Source organism: Vigna unguiculata, chromosome 5 (assembly GCF_037176805.1).
Source record: "Vigna unguiculata cultivar grain cowpea cultivar isolate G323 ecotype 2 chromosome 5, ASM3717680v1, whole genome shotgun sequence".
In the NCBI taxonomy this organism is placed as follows: Eukaryota; Viridiplantae; Streptophyta; class Magnoliopsida; order Fabales; family Fabaceae; genus Vigna; species Vigna unguiculata.
The window spans coordinates 44,834,205-44,853,717 of NC_140796.1; the positions used below are offsets into that span (position 1 = coordinate 44,834,205).

General features: G+C 31.0%; 2 protein-coding genes across 2 annotated transcripts; one reads left to right on the forward strand and one right to left on the reverse strand.

Moving 5' to 3' along the window:
* Positions 1–1,736: 1,736 nt before the first annotated feature.
* Positions 1,737–9,004, forward strand: LOC114183815 (Regulator of chromosome condensation (RCC1) family protein). Its single transcript, XM_028070963.2, has 6 exons — positions 1,737–3,008; positions 3,412–3,621; positions 7,083–7,193; positions 7,679–8,038; positions 8,145–8,252; positions 8,388–9,004. The coding sequence occupies exons 1-6, from the start codon at positions 2,667–2,669 to the stop codon at positions 8,715–8,717; spliced, it is 1,461 nt and encodes a 486-aa protein (XP_027926764.1). The 5' UTR covers positions 1,737–2,666; the 3' UTR covers positions 8,718–9,004.
* A 1,284-nt stretch (positions 9,005–10,288) lies between these two features.
* Positions 10,289–12,918, reverse strand: LOC114185410 (CBS domain-containing protein CBSX5-like). The gene is made up of 2 exons (XM_028073124.2): positions 12,470–12,918; positions 10,289–11,430 (listed from the first exon to the last, which is right to left on the reverse strand). Exons 1-2 carry the CDS (start codon positions 12,796–12,798, stop codon positions 10,581–10,583), a joined length of 1,179 nt encoding a protein of 392 aa, XP_027928925.1. The 5' UTR covers positions 12,799–12,918; the 3' UTR covers positions 10,289–10,580.
* Between the last annotated feature and the right edge of the window lie 6,595 nt (positions 12,919–19,513).

Below are 19,513 nucleotides of genomic sequence, written 5' to 3' on the forward strand. Positions count from 1 at the left end.
GTTGGGGGAGGGTCAACGTTTTATTATACCAATAATATAAAAATATTTACATTCATGACATGTGAAAACTAAATTCATAATAAATTATCAATTTTCCAATATCAATCTATATAAGAACGAAGCAAAAATTATAAGATTGTTTTCAGTTCTGTATAAATTTTTGCTGCCAATTTTTTTCCAATTGAGAAGAGATAAAAAGTGAGAAAAAATAAATATAGTTCTAGTAAATAATATAATGTGATAAGAAGAAAAAAAGTTAAAGATTATAATTATTTAGAATAAATAAAGTACTCAACATAATAATAGTCCAAGTTTTAACACCAAATTTTATATATGCTTAGTAGAAATAAGTTTAAAAAATATTATAGATTAAGATTTTAAAATATGTAATATATATATATATATAATTATTTACTTTCATTTATATTATTATCTCTTTAAATTTCTTTTCTGAATTTTTCTTTATTTCTTTGATTATAAGTCACAATTTAGAAAATAGCATAATTTGGGAAAATAAGAACTAATTAGAGTTTTATTTAAATGAGTTTTTTGTTTTTCTCAAATAGTAAGTTTTATTTCTTTTTCCGTGAATTACATGTAGAAGTTTCCTACGTGAATTTGAGAGATTTGAGTATAATAAATTAATTCATGCTAGTCTAGAATCACACTGATATGTTTTATTTTGTAAATCAAAATCTTTGGAAGCAAGTTAAGACATTTTTAGTGTTTTTTTTAACTTTCTTATCTTACTAGGTGAAATGTATCATACTAGAATAATAAAATTATTAATAATTAAATTATATATATATATATATATATATATTTTTTTTTTTTTCTTGCATGTATACAAATACAACATGATGTTTTTTTATCACCAAAAAGTCAATTCATATGAGTTTTTTTTTTTCTTTTTTACTTCTCGAACCAATTTAATTAGTTTAGTGTAAGTGGTGAAAGTGTTAAGTGAAAAAGAAAACCAACAAACGAAAGAGATATAAAGATATTAAGAACTACAAATATTTTTTTAATCAAGTTAATTACTTTTTTAATTCTTTGATCTTAATGAAAAATAAAAAGGAACGAAAATATTTTTTAATTTTCGTACAAAAGCAAGTAAATATTTGTCTTAATTACTCGTTCAACAATACATTTATCAAAATGAAACATAGTAAATATTAAGCAACTTAGAAACGAAGTATTCTAACTAAATTCATTTCTAAATTAAATATAAACATTCTATTTTATACTCCTTTAACAAAATCATTGTGTGAATTTCATAGTTTGGTATCTTACATGGAATGCACCATCATCCTTTTACTTTATTATTGCACACCAGAAAGTATGCACTAACAAAAACAGTGTAAACATTTTTTAATGCATTATTTTTCAATGAAATATCTTTATCTCTTTATTACAAAACCCTCTTCAATTTTGTTATTGTTTTAATCTTTTCAACCACAATTATACGAATTAATAAACAGTAAATGACATTGAATTTAAAAAATAATAGCCATTTTTGTCTTTCCATCAAAGCTTGTAAATTACTTAAACCCAGTAATGGGATGGTAGTACTATTCTAACCCTACTTGAGAAACACACAGTTGCTGACGTGTCACAGTAAAAAGCTGCCACGCGTAATGAATCTGAACGACAAAACATAGATGGAATCTAAGCAGCAGGTACCACCAAAACAACACCGTGTTTTTTTCCCCACTTTTCATTTTCATGCTTTCAGAACAAAAATCAAAAGAAGAGAAACACTGCCATGAAATTCCTCAATTTCTTTCTCTTTCTCTCTCCAATGTTTCCCACACACTCACAAAACCGAACATTCATTCACACACTGAAAGCCTAAGCTACTACCTAGGCTCAGCAACTAGGAAATAAATAGCAGAGAAAATAATCACTATATGCAAAACCCTAACTAACCTTTTTTTCTCGTTTTCACCAAACCAATCAATCACTACCCTCCATTCCCCTCTTCACTCATTCCCTCCCAAACACGCTCCTCTTCCCATTTTTCTCAAAAAGTTACTTCCTTTCGCCTTTTTTCTCTTCTGGGCACGCCTTCTTCACCACTTGCTTTCTTTTCCTATTAGGTTCAATCCACCTTCTTCCGTTCTGATCTCAAACACCCACCTTTTTCTTTCTCAGTTTGTTTTCAACGGTTACGTGCTAAGTCCGTTAGATCAGTGTTTGCTGATTTAAATTTGATCTAATTGGTGTTTGGTTGGTTGCGGAAGTTCGTTCGTATTTTTTCACAATTGCGTTTGTGTGTGTGGGAGGGTGTTTTCTTTTTTCTGTGTTGGATGTGACTTTGCATGTCAAGAAGGTCCATTTTGATCTTCGATTTTGAACGGTGATTTTTGTGGGGGGTGTGACCAGTTCTCTTCTGATGTTTTATTTCCAACCGTTGTTTCAATCATCACCTTCTAATTATCCATCCTCTAGACCTCCTTTCTCTTTCTCAATTTCCCATGTTTTTCTCCGCTCTGACGTGTTCTTCATATGCTGCTTCAATTGCCTGAGATTTCGTCTCAAAATTTGATGTGTGATCCAGAGGGGAGTTGCTGGTTGTTGTCACTGTGAATCTTTCTGCCGGTTCTTTGAATCACATCTGGTTACCTTTGGTGAGGAGTAAGAAAGAGAAAGAGCGAATTTTGAGAATGGGAGACCGTTGTAGACATTTTTCCATTGAGGAATTACCATCACATTTGGTTTTAGAAATTCTGTGCTCGGGTAGGCTCAGTGCAATGGACCTTGTTTGCTTAGAATTGACTTCCAAAACTTTTGGTGGTAGCCATGGCCTGTACCCTTTTTTCAAGTTTAAGTCCTTGATTGACTTTGCTGCATTTCAATTGTGTGCCTCCCATGTTACCTATGCTAGGATGGGTTTGGTTTCTCAGAGGGAGTTGTATGATAGATGTGAAGGAAATTGGAAGCGAGTTTTGAGGTTCTTGCAGTCTGTGGAACAATCCTCTCAGATGGTCGAGACATCATCAGGCAATGTACTATTTCATTATTTCAAATAATTACTTTTGTCTGCTTTTGGTGAAAAAGATAAAAAAAAAAAAAGTATTTCCTGCGTGAATTATGAGGTGCCTTATGTATTCCTTTTTCTTTTGATAAAATTAGAAATGTGTTTCTCAAGGGTGGAGATATTTTCTTTTTGCTTTCGAAGTGTAAGTGTTGACACTACATGGTTTGCCCCCCACCCCCTTTTTTTTCAATGTCACTATTATAATAAAATGTAATAAGCGTTTGTAAACAATTAAAACAAAAAGAAAAAAGTTTTAAATGTTATGAAAATACATCTCATAGCAACGATAGACATTATAATGCTTTTGAACTGTCCTTTTGAAGGAAAACTGGTGGAGTTGTAAATAATGATGGAAAACATTTTATTGGCAGATGCAAATAACAACGGGAAAATATCACACCTTGTTGATCAGCAATTCTTCTGTCTATTCCTGTGGTTCTGGTTTATGCGGAGTACTTGGTCAAGGGCCTGAAACAACACAGTGTGTAGCATTTACCCGGATTGATTTCCCACCTTTGGCACGTGTGGCTCACGTTTCAGCCTCCTTTAATCATGCAGCTTTTGTCTTGCAATCTGGAGAGGTTAGTGGTTGCTTAACCTTTATTAAGCAAGTCATTGATCTGTAAGTTTTAGAATATTTCTGGTCAAAGAAACAACTTGCCTAAGAAATGTGTTTTTCACCACAAATTGAAGAGTTTTGCTGGAAGATGGGAATGGAGATATCATAAGTTTTCTTTTGTTTGACTCTTTGCCATTCCAGTGCTTTTATTCATGACCTTGTTCATATTATTTTGAACTAGCAGGTTAGAGTACAAGATACTCTGCATTCAATGTCCTGTTTTTGACTTTTGGGTCTCATGAGGAGAGCTTTTTGTGTAAATTTTCTTTAAAGAAATATGCTAATTTTACCGTTTTGTTTTAAAGTAAACACCAGCTAGCATAAGTTCAACTTTGGAACCGAGAATTATTGCTGTTCTCATGCTAGAGTGAAAATGAGTGCATCATAGAAAAAAAGAATGAGGATTTGTTTCTGGGGACTGGGATAGAGTTAGTAGAATTATTCAAGTCAAGAATGGGGGAACCATTAAGATGGATTCAAAACTATATTCTTTATTCCATCTGTCTTCCTTTAATATATTCTTTGTTCTCCAAAGATTAAAGAATGTGTAGGTGAAGTGAGAGTAAGACTGGATAGAATAGAAATATGGACACTCTTGTTGAAGTTCCAGGTCTTTTGTGTGTACTCGCATCTACTTTACAAATGGAATGAGACGGATCATCTTAGATTCTTATACTTGCTTAGAGAATGCCATGAAGATTTTTTTGATCAGTATATGAATTGGGTTGAATAGATGTAGTGATTGAAATTTTTGATTAATTACTTACCAAGCTTGCTTCCGAGCTTCCCTTTTGAAGTAATTATTAAATGCCTCGATGCAAACCAGAAAGGAAATTCACACAATAGTAATAGATGAGTAATATGTATTATTGATGATACTGACCTAAAAATGCAGTTGAGAAACCTTCACTACCCGAAGAGCAAAACATTTCACTCAAAAAGATATTTTTCCTCCAACATATTTCCAAATCCTCCTCGCATACACTTTCCACACTTTGGACCTATTCAGCTGGGCCTCTCTACTGTCCGAGGGCCTATCAATACTCCCTTCTTGAGCAGCACATTTGTCCTCATGTCTTAGGTTGGGAAATTGACTTTTCACAGTAAAAGTGTCCTCAAATGTAGCCTCTTCAATTGGTTTATCCCAACACAGGATAAGTATTTGAGACAGAATGTGTCCCTTGGTTGACAACTCTGGAAGCCAAGACGTGGAGAGCTTCCCAAGCACTAGCTGTAGCACTCTCAAGGTTATTTGGCAGATTTTTGCTAAATATGGTAATGTCCAGCAGCTCACTTTAGTAAAGAAATGTCAAACACTGGGTGGATGCAAGAGTTGGTTGTTGAAGCTTGTAGGGTACTGCTCCAATGAGCTCAATAACCTGAAATGGACCATAGTATCGAGGTGCTAGTTTTTCACTCATGAGGACGTAATTAAAGAAAAACCAAAATCACCCATAGCAAATTGGACATCCTTTCAGTGTGAATCGTCCAAGCTCTTCATGCCAGTCTAGGTCTGCGTTAAATTGTGTTCCAATTGGCACAAACATTCACCCATTTCCAATAAATCACACTGCACTGCTTTGATTTTTGTGTCTCTGGTTAAATAGGAGGAAAGAACGAAGAGGTGCTACTCATAGTCCAATGATCAATTAATATTGAGTGCACTACCTCATAAAAGTGAAAATTCTTCAACTTTTGTCTTTCTTTCATGTCAATATATAGACTTTCTCACTGTTTCAATCATTTAATCCAACATTTAATGGGAGCAGTAAAAGTAAGTATGTAATCAACCGTGCCCCACCAGATATCATCCAACGAAGTTTCTCCCATTTTGCCTTCTCATCAACATCTTCTTTATAGGATCATTCATCATTAACAACCATCCTTTGGAATACTTTTTTCAAGCTTCTAAACCTCTTCTTGAGTATTATTATTGTTGAAGCAAATTTTGTGGGAGCAACAGATAGCAACTTGAAGGAGTTGAAGTTGTTGAGCATTGGCAATCTCATAGAGTCCTCATAATGAAGTTTCTAATATATGTCATACGTTCAATTTGCATGATCCAAGGACATTGTTGGTATGAAACACTATTTTTTCAATACAACACAAGGAAATAGATGGAAGGAAGCAATGCCTCTATTAGCACATCTATTGCGTCACAAACAACTGCATTGTTAGTAATAAATTGTGCCACATTTATTGGTCCAAACCCCATAGTTACATTTCTCGTGTTTACCAATGAATTCTTTGTCTTTTATCTAAGTAGAGTGATTTAATGCCCTTAAAAACTTGGTCCACTCTTAGTGACAACCATGAAATTGATCAGAGGCCTCTTTGAATATCACTCTGCCCATCGCTACCGATGATCATGCCCCTTGAACTCCATATTTTTGTATTGGCTGCAGAAGATTCTCCACAAGGTTTCTTTCCTTTGAAAGAAAGGTAGTTCTTAACTTTTATTGTTACCTGGAGATACATACCCACTAAGATTAGATTTATGGAAGCATCAGAAAATGCTATTCTAAACAAGGATTCCTTCTTAGAGGAAATGGTAGTTTTGAAGAGTAAAACATCCTTGCAATTTCACAATCAAGAGTATTTGTGCTTTGTGCTTTGTGCTTTGCACATTGAAAGTAGATTCCAAAGGATGTTACTTTTTTGGTTTATATCCAATGTCTATGACTCCGTCTTCATTAGAGATGTGAGGCAAAGAGACAGATTTTTACTTTTACTTCTCAATTTTCAATGATACTTCATTGTCCAACATCTTAAACTAACTGAAGTTGTTGAGACTTTTAGTATTAAGATCTATTGAATACAATTTCACATAAATTGCACTTAATTTCAAAATTTCCACTGGTAGGAATCTTTATTACTTAAAAAAAAAGTTCCATGGAGGACTAATTTTATCCTCTTGTTTTGTTGCTGGATTAGTAGCAGTATTCATCTCTAGAACAAAACAAATAAATTGATACATTATAAAATCACCTTTCTGTAGTTATGTGTGTGTATAGGTAATAACAGGTAGTTTAACTATTTCTAATATCTCTTAATCAGAGCTACATCATAGTAAGATTTTGTATTGTAACGTATATCCGTCAATTATGATGTTTTCTTCATCAGGTCTTCAATTTCTGGGGAGATAATCCAAATATTACGAAATGATGTATGCGACACTTGCACTCATTAGCGTTTGTGCGTAGATGTTCCTTAAATAGTAAAACTTAGCCACAAATTTCTTATAATTCTTAACTGCTCTAAATATAATGCTAGGTCTACAGAATTTGTCTGCATGCTCCCTATTGATAATTCAGATCCACGGTTGTTTTCTTTTCTTGGGATTGAAACCGATGGTATGAGATCGTAAAATGATTAATAATTTCTTCCTTCATAAACAAGCAATTTCAACTTTGACTGATGCAGGTATTCACATGTGGAGATAATTCATCTTCTTGCTGTGGGCACAGAGATACTAGCCGACCAATTTTTAGGCCACGTCTTGTTGAATCCCTTAAGGGAATTCCGTGCAAACAGGTATAAATCATCATCACATTATTTAGAGATGATAATTGTTGACTGAGTTGAAAACAATGGTCGGTGTTCTATTGTTTATTACTAGTCTCATGGATTGACTAGTTGTTTGCTGAGTTCAAAATTATTTCAAGACGTGAAATCCACTTTTTCTGTAAAATCTACAGTAAATTATTTTGTAATTTTAGTTTCAAACCATGTTAGTTTATTCTGGTTCTTATTTCTTTTATAAGAGTGTTTTGTCATATATTTGAGTCATTGTGCTTATTTCAAGTTGCACATCTGTAAATCCTATATTGAGACCCGACAACTGTCCATGCTGGTAGGCACAGATGTTCCACCAGTTTGCTCTGATGTGCTGTTTTCTAGCCATTCATTGGATGTCCATTCACTACTAATTCTTTAATTCTCAATTTCATTACTGTTCCATGATGTTTATTTTTGTAAGGTCCCACTTAAAAGATATTGAAAGTGCCTGAATGTCTCAGGTTGCGGCGGGGCTTAACTTCACAGTCTTCCTCACCAGACAAGGTCATGTTTATACATGTGGAACCAACACACATGGCCAACTTGGTCATGGTGACACTCAGGACAGGCCAACCCCCAAAATGATTGAAGTCCTTGGATCTGTTGTTCAGATTGCTGCAGGACCAAGCTATATCTTATCAGTAACAGAAAATGGAACATTATACTCCTTTGGGTCAGGTGCAAATTTCTGTCTTGGCCATGGTGAGCAACACAATGAGTTTCAGCCACGTGCTGTACAGAAATTCAGACGGAAAGTTATTCATATTGTCCGTGTATCTGCTGGGGATGAGCATGCAGTGGCCCTTGACTCAAATGGATTTGTGAGTTTCAATGGACAAGATATATTTCCAGTTTTATTTGTTATTCTTGGTTTTCATTATTTAAGCACTTGTGAGAATTACTAAGATTTTGTTATTAATGTTCCAGGTATATACATGGGGCAAGGGATACTGTGGTGCTTTAGGCCATGGCGATGAGATTGAGAAGACAACTCCAGAGATGTTGACTAGTCTTAAGAATCAACTGGCTGTTCAGGTATTATTGTATTTCCATATTCTTGATCAATCTTTGTTGAGGTCAATGGTTTACAACATTTGCAATTTGCCTTTCTAGATCAAAAGTCCTATGATATCCATACTGTAAGGGCTTATGTTTATTTGTTACTTGTAGGTGTGTGCAAGGAAGAGGAAAACATTTGTGCTAGTTGATTCTGGTTCAGTCTATGGCTTTGGCTCCATGGGATTTGGCAGCCTCGGATTCTTGGACAGAAGGGTGTTAGATAAAGTATTGAAACCTCGAATCTTAGATACCTTGAAATCTCACCATGTTTCTCAAATTAGCACTGGCTTGTACCACACTGTTGTGATCACTAGCAGGGGAAATATATTTGGCTTTGGAGATAATGAAAGAGCACAACTTGGTCACGACACATTAAGAACCTGCCTTGAGCCAATTCAAATTTTCAATAGAGACACATCTGAAGATGTAGAAAGCATGTGAGGTTCCTAATGCAATCACCTCTTTTTATGTGTGGTTCTGATACTCTGATACATCAGATACCTGACTTCTCTAGTGTCATATGTTCACTACTGTTTTACTTTACTGTTATATGTTGTATTATGTTATAGTTTTTTAAAATAATGATAATAAATAACACAACATTGTAATCATTTTTCATTACCCTAAAGGGTGTGATTTTGTTTTGTTAGACAATGCTGGAACTCATTTTCTATTTTGCTGGCTTTCATATTATTAATGAAATAATTATGTGTTAGTAGTTCTTCAAATGGACAAACTTTTAGATTCATTGTTGCATTTATACTAGTTGAGTATTTGTACTAAGACAAATATTACTTAGTGAGGTTTAGCCATGGTATGGCCCAAGTTATAATGTAATTCATTTGGTTTGTTTTTATCACTTTTACAATTTATACGTTTTTTTAGTCCTTTGTGTTTATTTTAATTAAGAAAAAGTAGATAAATTTTACACTGTGCCATAACTAATACTTGCAAGATTAATTAAAAATATGGATCGACAATTCATTCATAGAATTTAAAACTTAAACTTTCTGAACATACAGAAATGGTTATAAAAGAAGATCGTAGATGCTCGAACTACTTGGATTAGTTTATAATATAAAATGCTCTCAAAATTTTCAGGAAGTTACTAGAAAATCAGATTTATTAGAAAATAAATCAATCTTGTCAGGCATAAACCTGAGTAAATGAAAATTATAATTGAAATTTTAATATGTTCTTATTAATCATTTAAAATATATCATCATGTACTGTAACAAATTAGTTAATTTTACAATACTCATGCCTGGGTTAGAAAAATATTGTAAAGTCCAAGAGAACTTGAATGACAAAAATACCCGGCACTATTTGTCTTCAATTCTTAAAAAGAACTATTGTTATCGTGTATAACCCCACCGTGTCAGAGCTGATAAAAACAAAAAAGATAAGATCCCATACGAGATATACATACACATGTGCAAGGGGTGTGTCGGACACGTGTCCGACATAGGAACACTCTTGCTTCATATAATGTAATAAACTGTCTAATATCTTCCAAAGTATTATAGTAAAAATAAATAAATATCTCTGCGCATCTTGCATTTTCTGAAACTAAAGTGGTACAAGAAAATGTGTCTCTTGTGCTCTGTGTTCTCTGTGAGCAACCACATTATGATTTCAAATTTCCCCTAGCCATACACTTTAATCAAGTACTTCACTGATATTCTGATGATGTCCAACTGTCTATATCTAAAATGGTCAACAAGTTAATAAGAGCACAGAGACTTTCATAATCTGACATAGGGCCACCTCAACTATAAACTTAGGTTCTTCAATAGTTTCAGTCAATTCCAAAATGTATTCAAGTTCAGAATACTTCCTTAAAAGAAATTGTGGGTGTCACTCATCTTTGTGACAGTAGGAACCTTAAAATGTTCACAATAAATATGCATTTCAGAAAACATCATTGTTATGAGAAGTTGTAGTTACCTTACCTAATAATAAACTGATGAAAGTAAACATGGGCTTTCAACTTTAAAACACAACATCCAAAGTAAATTGATACACAAATCTCATTGCAAAAGAAAATGTTTCGTTGGAGAAAGGAACATTTTAAGTACTCTCAGACAAACTAAGGCAGGAAAAACTGGTCCTCTACAAAGAATTGCGTTGAAGGGAGTTTTATTAGAAGGGGAAGCACACTGAAAAAAAGTACAACAAAAACCAAACCTCCCGGGCCACATTGCAATACTCATAACAACAGAAGGGCCATGTTCATTGACCTTGGTTCATGCTTCTCACCAGCAGCATCCAAAGCCAAAACCTCACCACAGTATTCCTAACAGTCTACATGGTCTCTAAATGTTCTCTGAACACCTTCAACATGTTAGAAAAAGTAGCAATGCCAACTAAGCTACAATCATCCTCAATAACCCACAAGTAGTTCACCCTATGAGCAATGGCCTGGATCATCACAGCAATGAGCGAGCTCTTGGGATGACAAACTATAGCCTCTGCTTTCCTCACCATCCTGGCTGAATAGCTAGATGACCTTGAGTACCTGCCAGACCTAGTCATTGTTCTTGTTGGTGACTCCTCATCAGAGGAAGAGGAAAATGCAGAGTGTAAACTCTCACAGGATGACAAAATTGTGAACTCCTGCAGCATTTTCTCCAAACTCTTCTCCTTCAACCTAGCCTTCACCACTCTCACAAGATCCTCAGGAGGGCCTCCACAGTCAATGTAGGCCATCAAGTCCCCTGCAGACAAGGTGGCAATGGCTGCCACAACCGTCTCATCACAAGAAGCAAGGGTGAAGGGTGATATCTCCCCAATGAAAGTTCCATCACTGTCCAGAATGGCAACAGAAGTTTGCTGGGTGAGGGACTTTGAGATTGCTCCCACTGCTGAAGATGCAGGGGAGAAGTAGTCAATGGCAAGCACATCAGAGCTTATGATCCCAAGAGAGTCAAGAGACAGTGCAGGAAGTGGAGTGAAGACCCCAATGGAACCAAGAAGGAACCGAATCACATCCTCTTGAGTCAACCAGCAGAACTCACAACCGTTGTGGCTGTTGATAGTTGGTGATGCCCTCAGATGCTGTTTCCTTCTTGAAACTCCACTCCTCTTTGTTGGCAATATTGGCACCACAAGATTCTGTGCCCCTTGGAGTATAAGATCAATAGCTTCCAACAAGCTGAAATATCAGAAACAACAAAGATCAAGAATGGTTAATTCACCTAGTTCTTCGTCTGCTCTGCATACTAAAACACCAGAAAGAAACAAAATTTAACTCCACCCCCCATAAAAAATTGCAGATTCAACAGATTCCAGACAGGTTATAATTAAACAAATTAAACTGCAGTTAAAAATAAAAATAAAAAGAACCACTCAACCTTGCTTTATTAATTCGTTCAGATTCGTTCAGATTCTCACCTCTACTAATCTCTCGAGATTCGTTCAGATTCAAAATCTTGATTTTTTTTAAAGAACTGGTGTCCGAATCAGATTAAGATCATATGTTCAAATCATCCAGACACCTTTCACTCTGACCTTGACTTACTTAATCCAACACGTCTAAGGAATTATCCTCACATTTTATTTCTCAAATATTATTTTCCCTTATACAACAAAACTTACATCCATTTTTATCAAGTAATTTATGGGTTTCTATGACAAAAAATATCCACTTCTACACAGAAAGGGAGAATCAAAGATCTTCACTAAAATATGATTTCAAAAATCAGCTTAATACTGCAAATTTTGCCATAACATATTGGAGCGTTTGCTCGGAATCATAATTGTGACAAAATCAGTCAATTTTTCAGTATATTTCCCACGATATCAAAGTAAAAAGGTGAAACTACAAACAATTTAAACCCTAAAAAATATGTAGTAAATCACACCAGTAATCTTGAAGTTTCGTAGATTGCTTAAAACCCTTTTTTTTTTCAACCTTGACACCAAATTCTTCCATTGTTCGAAATATACTACATTAACATCTTACAGACTATATCAATCCCCAATTGTGTAACAAACATTAGCTGGAAGAGAGATCCTTGTAAATATTAGAGAACACAAGAAAATAAAATTTAGAAAAATCTCATAAAAAGTCTTCGGATTTTTACTTGAAAAACCTTACACTAATAAAATTAATTGAAGGAATAATAGTATCAAAGTGTGTCCATATTTATGTCGAATGTTTGTTGAAAATGGAAAGAGAAAAAGGGGAGCACCTAGAAGAAGGTTGAAGATGAACAACGAGAGAGCAATCCTTAGGGAGAATCACAGAAATGGGTTGGTTAAGAGCAGAAGAAGGAGACAAGAGATTGTCCTCTTTGCAAAGGTAGCAGATAACATCAACCATGCACACTTTCCCTACACATCTGCACTGTTCCTTCTCCTTCTCGTGCTCACAGCAGAGCCACACGCTGATGAAACTCTCGTCGGAGTTTTTCAGCACGGCCAAGGCGTCGGCGACGGTGGCGGCGGTGGACAGCGACCTCAGCGGCGGCTTCCCAAGGCAGAGGTCCGATACATCGCGCGCCAGAAAGCTCACTGCCATGCAAAGGATGGATCTCCGGGGATATGAATGCGGTGGCGCGTGAAGAATGTGTGGGTGGTGGTGGTGGTGGGTGGGTATGGAGAAAAAGGGAGGAAGAAGGGGTTTATTTATAAGAGCGTGGAATAATTTTGAGATGCAAAATCTGATTTTTATAACATCTTAGTTAAAATAAATATCATAAATTTTCATAAAATAACTCTTAACATCTTTTAAAATAACTCAATACTGTCATACTTTAAAACCTAAATTACAAATATTTTTTGAAAACTAAAATCTAAAAATAAAGATTTAATAGTACTTTTTACTATTATTTTCAATATTTTTAATTTACTTAATATAACCATTCTTGCAAATTAGCGTGAAATTACTAAAATAATAAATTATAACTTAACGACAAACCAAAATCAATTTCTTGATGAATAAATTATATGATTAAGATAATAAATATCCCATGTCATTTTAATAGTGCTGTCATAATAAACTTAATTAAAAATTAGATTAATTAACTAAAAAGGAAAAATGTATAGTAATAAATATATATAAAAAAATAAGATAAAGAAACACCTTTTTCAGCCGAAGTAACTAAAAAATAGTACCAATATTTTTTTAAAAAAAATCATACCCTAAAAAAAAGTATGTTTGTACTGTGTTTTGCTATTACGAAGTGTGACACTGTGTTACAGAGTGTACGGTACTAAGGTACAAGAATGTGTGGGACCACTCGGTTTTCTTTTCAGAAAAAAAAAGAAGAACAATATATAATACATGAAAATAATTAATGTGCTTTCACACCTTGGTCAGATCAGAATGCGTGTTTGATTTTATTTATTCCAATACAGAGTTTAGATTATGGCATATTAAATTTCTAAAATTGAAAATTGAGTTCTAAATAAGATTTTAGGTTTCAGAAATAAAATATAAAGTTTATCAATTTAAGTTATAAAAGTTTAAGCAAAATTGAGAAAATGTAAATGTATATTTTATAGAATCTTGAGAAAAGTATTGGTATGATAAGATCACTTTAAAAACTTACGTCACATTATCTGGAGATGACTACATAAACTCATTTAATTTTTTCTTAGCTTTAAGCATATATACCAATACCAATACGACAACTAACACCTAATCTTTCGGTATATTAAGACAGTGATTTTCTTAACTCTTTTCATTTGGCAATTATTAATTGAACATACATAATTAAATTTAATATTATATGTAATAAATATAGAGTGAATAGTCCCTTCATTATAATAAATATATTTTATAAATACAATAAATTTTAATTTAGCTAATTATTAATATAATTATGGATGTGTCTGCTTTTAATAATTGTTACATTGTTACAGATGTATATTGAAAAGAAAATTAGTGTTAATATATAATTGAAGTCTTTTCATAAGTACATATGATAACAATTACTAAAAGACATAATTGTGTTCAATTAATTTAAATATCATCAAAGTTCAAACAAAATTAATCAAACTAAATCTTTTATATTAAAACTGTAATTAATTATGTTTTTAGTCACTAAATTTATTAAATTTGCATGTGAAGTTACAATTCATCTTTTATAAAAGTTTGATTTTGATTATTAAACATAAAAAATAATGAATAGTATCTTCTTAATTCAATTACGTTAATTATTTCTTTTATTTATCAAACACAACTAAAATTATTATTTAAATTATTTATATTATTTGATAAGATCTTATTTTAATATTTATTAAAAAATACATTTCATGTCAAAACAAATTTAATTTAATTGAATTAAAAAATTAAACTCATTTATTTTTTAAAATATAAGGATCAACATATATTCAAATTTCAGACAAATTTTAATTTTTCTTATAATTTTAGGAAATTACAAAATATTATTAACCCAATTTTTTATCATAATAAAAATGAAAAGTATTCGTATTAACTATATTGAACTTATATAACCTATTCCTAAAAATATAATTATTTCGATCTCTAATTCTTTCGATCCGTAAGAGAAGTTAATTATATTTTTTTACAATGAGGTATCATATTTAAAACAATAAAAAGTTTGTGAATTAAGTAATAGTAAATCATATTTGTAACCCTTTCAAAAAATTTCAGTTATTAAATCTTAAAATATACCGTTTTTCATTTAAAAATTAAGTTTAATTTTAAAAAGTGATATATATATATATATATAAAAGTAAATATGATTTAGGAAATCATAATAGTAAATCATATTTAATTTGAAAAAGTGATATATAAATCATCTTAAAGAATAGAAATAGGGTATACTTCGAAATTAGAATAACTAAAATTAAAAATTTTAAGATAATTAAAACCAAATAATTCTAGAGAATAAAAACATATGCATATATGCACTCCTCCATTTCAATTACTTTCCTTTAACCAACCATACCTAAACAATTTGGTGCATGCAAAAACATATAATTATTGTCTAAGTTGTTATTTTTCTTATATCGTTCAAAATTTTGTTAATTCATTTTATTCTCTAATCCTTTTATTAGTTGTAATAACCTTTATCAATGTAATAGAGTTGTACATTGTTATCATGATAGAGATGTTTGTACCAAAAGAATATCATTCTAGATTGACATAATTTTGGTCCTAGATAACACAATTATTATCTATTTATTTAACTGGTAACTATATCATTTAAATCTAACAAAAAAATATATATTCTTAAGCTTTATTTTAAATTTTGTCTACCTCATTCATATATTTATCTGTCTATTTATTTTACATAAATTCTTTACAAAATTGTGTGTTTTCATACAAAAAGATATTTTCTGGAAAAGTTGAAAAATTGATTATTAATGGATCAATAAATTGTATATTTTAGTGCGATATTCAAGAAATTTTTTTTAAAACTTTCCCATTCTCTGTAATAGTCAAAATAACATATTTAAAAACTGAAATAATTAATTTTATAGTAAAAATAACATCACCATCTCATGGCAGGCTTGAAAGTGAAATCATGCCTTTGGAAAATAATTAATTGTTGTGTGTATGAGTTTTAGATGATGGGTTAAATATGTTTTTGGTCCCTTAACTTTCAGTGAATTTTGGAATTAGTCCATTTCGAAACTTTGGACCAATTTAGTCCTCCATCTTTCGAAATACGTGAATTTAATCCTTTTGATCAAATTTTGTTAATTTTGTTTGACATTTCAAGCTTGTTTCATAACAGTATTTGACTTAACATTAGAGCATAAATGTATCAAACAATATAAACAACTCAAATACAATCCTGAAATGCGTATGAAACATCAAATAAACCTAACAAAATTTTATTAAAAGGACTAAATCCACGTATTTCGAAAGATGAAGGACTAAATTAGTCCAAAGTTTCGAAATGGACTAATTCCAAAATTCACTTAAAGTTAAGGGACTAAAAACATATTTAACCCTTTAGATGATCTCACTTTTTCAAACTTCAAACACATTATTCTTTCTTCCCTTCTTAACATTAAAACTAAATAAAAGGTTGAGATCCTGCAATATATATTCCATTTTGGAATTCCTTTGTTGTAAAATTATCCAAATAAAAGTTATATAAATAAAGGAAAAAAAAAAGCCATTTATGCAACTTGATTCCCTTTTATTGTAGATCCATCAAAACTTTACATTATTTTAATCCGAACACAATCTTACTTTGGTACACAGACAAAATTTAGCAGAGGATGAAAATAATTGGAAATCCAATTGTCTTGTATAAGCATTCCAATAATAGCATATATACATTATTAGGGTTTTTTTTTTTTTTTTACAGCAAAGTATTAATGTACATTTTTTCTTGATGAAAGTACAGTGTATGAGCATGGGCATGAAAATGGAGTTTAGTACCACTCGTCCTACTCAAGCTACAAGCCAAAAATGTCCACATGTTTATGTTACATATAAAATAACACTTACAAGAAGGAACTTCAGAAAATTTCTTTTTCTTCATACCAACTCTGAATTAAATTAATGAGTTTATTCTTATTTTGAATGGATAATTAATGCACTCACAAATATTATTATTTATTATTATCTTTAATGCTTTTTGTATGACTAATCTGCATGTTCTCAAAACAATTATTTTAACATATAGAGTAGTATGTTTTTAAAAGTGTATTAATTAATCGTATCAACAACCTTTTTTATTGTATTGTTTTTATTTATATATTAATGATAAAAAATAATTAGTCATTGTAATAAATAATTTATATATTAAGTTATAAACTAAATATTATTAATAATTAATATTTTTTAAAAATTAATTGATTTCTAAATTAATAACCGAAATAATTTATATTATTATTATTATTATTATTCTTTTTAATTATTTTCATTATAATCATTATTATTTAAAATATGTGGAAGTCATTTTAAAATAAACAATCACCGGTCAAAGTAATTCTTCAAACTTATTTTGAAAATACAACTAGTTTCCCATATGTTAATACTCGGTGAATGATAAAATTTATCAATTCGGTCCATCTCCATCATGTTTATGGATTTTGAGCTTGAGGGACTTGTGTGGCACGTACCCTCTAAAATATATCTTCCAAAATATTAGAAAAATATCTTTAAAATATTTATAAATAATATTTCATGATATAATAATCGGTTATCTTCATAAATATCTTTAAGTAACAAAATATGTTTAACATTATATTTGTTTATCCATTGGTCCAATAATCCTATAAATACACTATATCGGCAAGGAGTACTCACTCAATTCCTTCATTCTTTATTATTTTTATATAATCTACAATTTTCTTAAACTCTTACGGGCTTAAAAGTTGGAGAATCTTTTTTTACAAGTAATTATTTTTCTACTTCTCTTCAAATTTTGGAACTTTCTCGGTTAGGTTTTTAAGGACTTATTATCTACATCAAAGGTACTATATCCATAAGAACTTTGTTTGGAACTTTGTCTAAACATCATTTTTCGGATCTTAGTGATAATTCTAATTTATGCTGGTGGAGTATGGAAGAAAAAGATTTCACTTTTTTTTAATGGAAGAAAAATATTACACGATGAAGAATTTAAAGCTTCTTCTCAGAAAGTGGAGGAGACAAATTATAAAGATTTTGAAATATGATTGTTATTATGTTTTGGAGTATTATGATTGTATGTTTGATTATTTTGGCTGTGAGAAGTGGAGGTGATATCTAAAAATAGTTGATGTCATGTCAAAATATAAACACTAACATCATAAAAACATTGAATCCTTCTCTTTTATAATGTCAAATAAGTAAATAATTATATTCTTAACATTTGACTCATTGCACAACAATATGGGAAGAAGAAACAAAAGACGAATATTTGTACCCACGCCAGCAATATTATATTGTAGAAATAGAGGAAGAAGAAAAGAAAAGAAAACACCAATTTGAAACCCTAAAAACACGAGTTTGCATCGAAGAAAAAGAAAAAGAAAAACTAAGTAAACTCTAAACACCAACTCTAATTGTTTAAATAAAACAAATGAAGAATCTTTATAAATTTATTTATTTTTTTAATTTTAATATGGACTACTTGTTAGTAAAAACTTCTCTCATATCATCTAAAACAAACACAAAAGTACATTTTTTTTCTTAAAATATCAATAACAAAATTTGTCGATTTAAAACATAAATAATAAAAGGTACAAAAAAGAAAGAAAAAATGTACAAGTTCTAGTGGTAAAATGCATAAAAAGTAAAGATAAGAAAAAAAAAACTCATGTTCTTTTTAAACAAATTAATTTCAATTCCAACTTGAATTCTTTATCAATAGACATCTGCATGTCATGTCGTCACCAAATTAAACATTTCATAGATTTAATATTAAACGTATAACATATTTAATTTCAAAACATAAATAGAAAATTCGCTACATTAAAACGTAAACTATATTTAATTTTAAAACATAAATAATAGAACTCGCTAAATTAAAACTCTAATATGAAAAATTCTAAAGTCATATTTGTAAAATAAGTAATTAAAAGAAAAAAGTTCCCAAAAAAAATAAAATTGAAAGCATATATGCTGAATGTAAAAATATAAATATAGAGAAAAAGTGGGTTTTATTTAATATAAGTAAATATTATGTCTCACTTTACAAGACATAGTAAATGTTGGGTGAGAAATTTTGTTGAATTTATACGCATTATTGAAATGTGAATTAGTTTCACGATGGGTCCAAGATATTGACATTTATTAAAATTTTACGATTTTGCTCTTTCAAACAAAATATTCTCACTCCGTTGTCATCTTTGACAAAACATCACAATTTCAAACGGAAATGTACACGTTCTTATTTATTTATTTTATTAATATACTCACTTTTAATTTCAATATTTTATAATCTGAGTTTCAGTTTGTATTGCTTATGTTATTTCAAAAACAAACTCTCCAAGTCTGTTATCATATATTCATTTATGGGTTAAATATGTTTTTGGTCCCTTAACTTTCAGTGAATTTTGGAATTAGTCCATTTTGAAACTTTGAATCAATTTAGTCCTTCATCTTTTGAAATACGTGGATTTAGTCCTTTTAATTAAATTTTGTTAAGTTTAGTTGACATTTCAAGCGCGTTTCACAATTGTATTTGACTTAACATTAAAGCAAAAATGTGTCAAACGGTATAAACAACTTAAATACAATCCTAAAATGCGTATGAAACGTCAAATAAACCTAACAAAATTTGATTAAAAGGACTAAATCCACATATTCCGAGAGATGA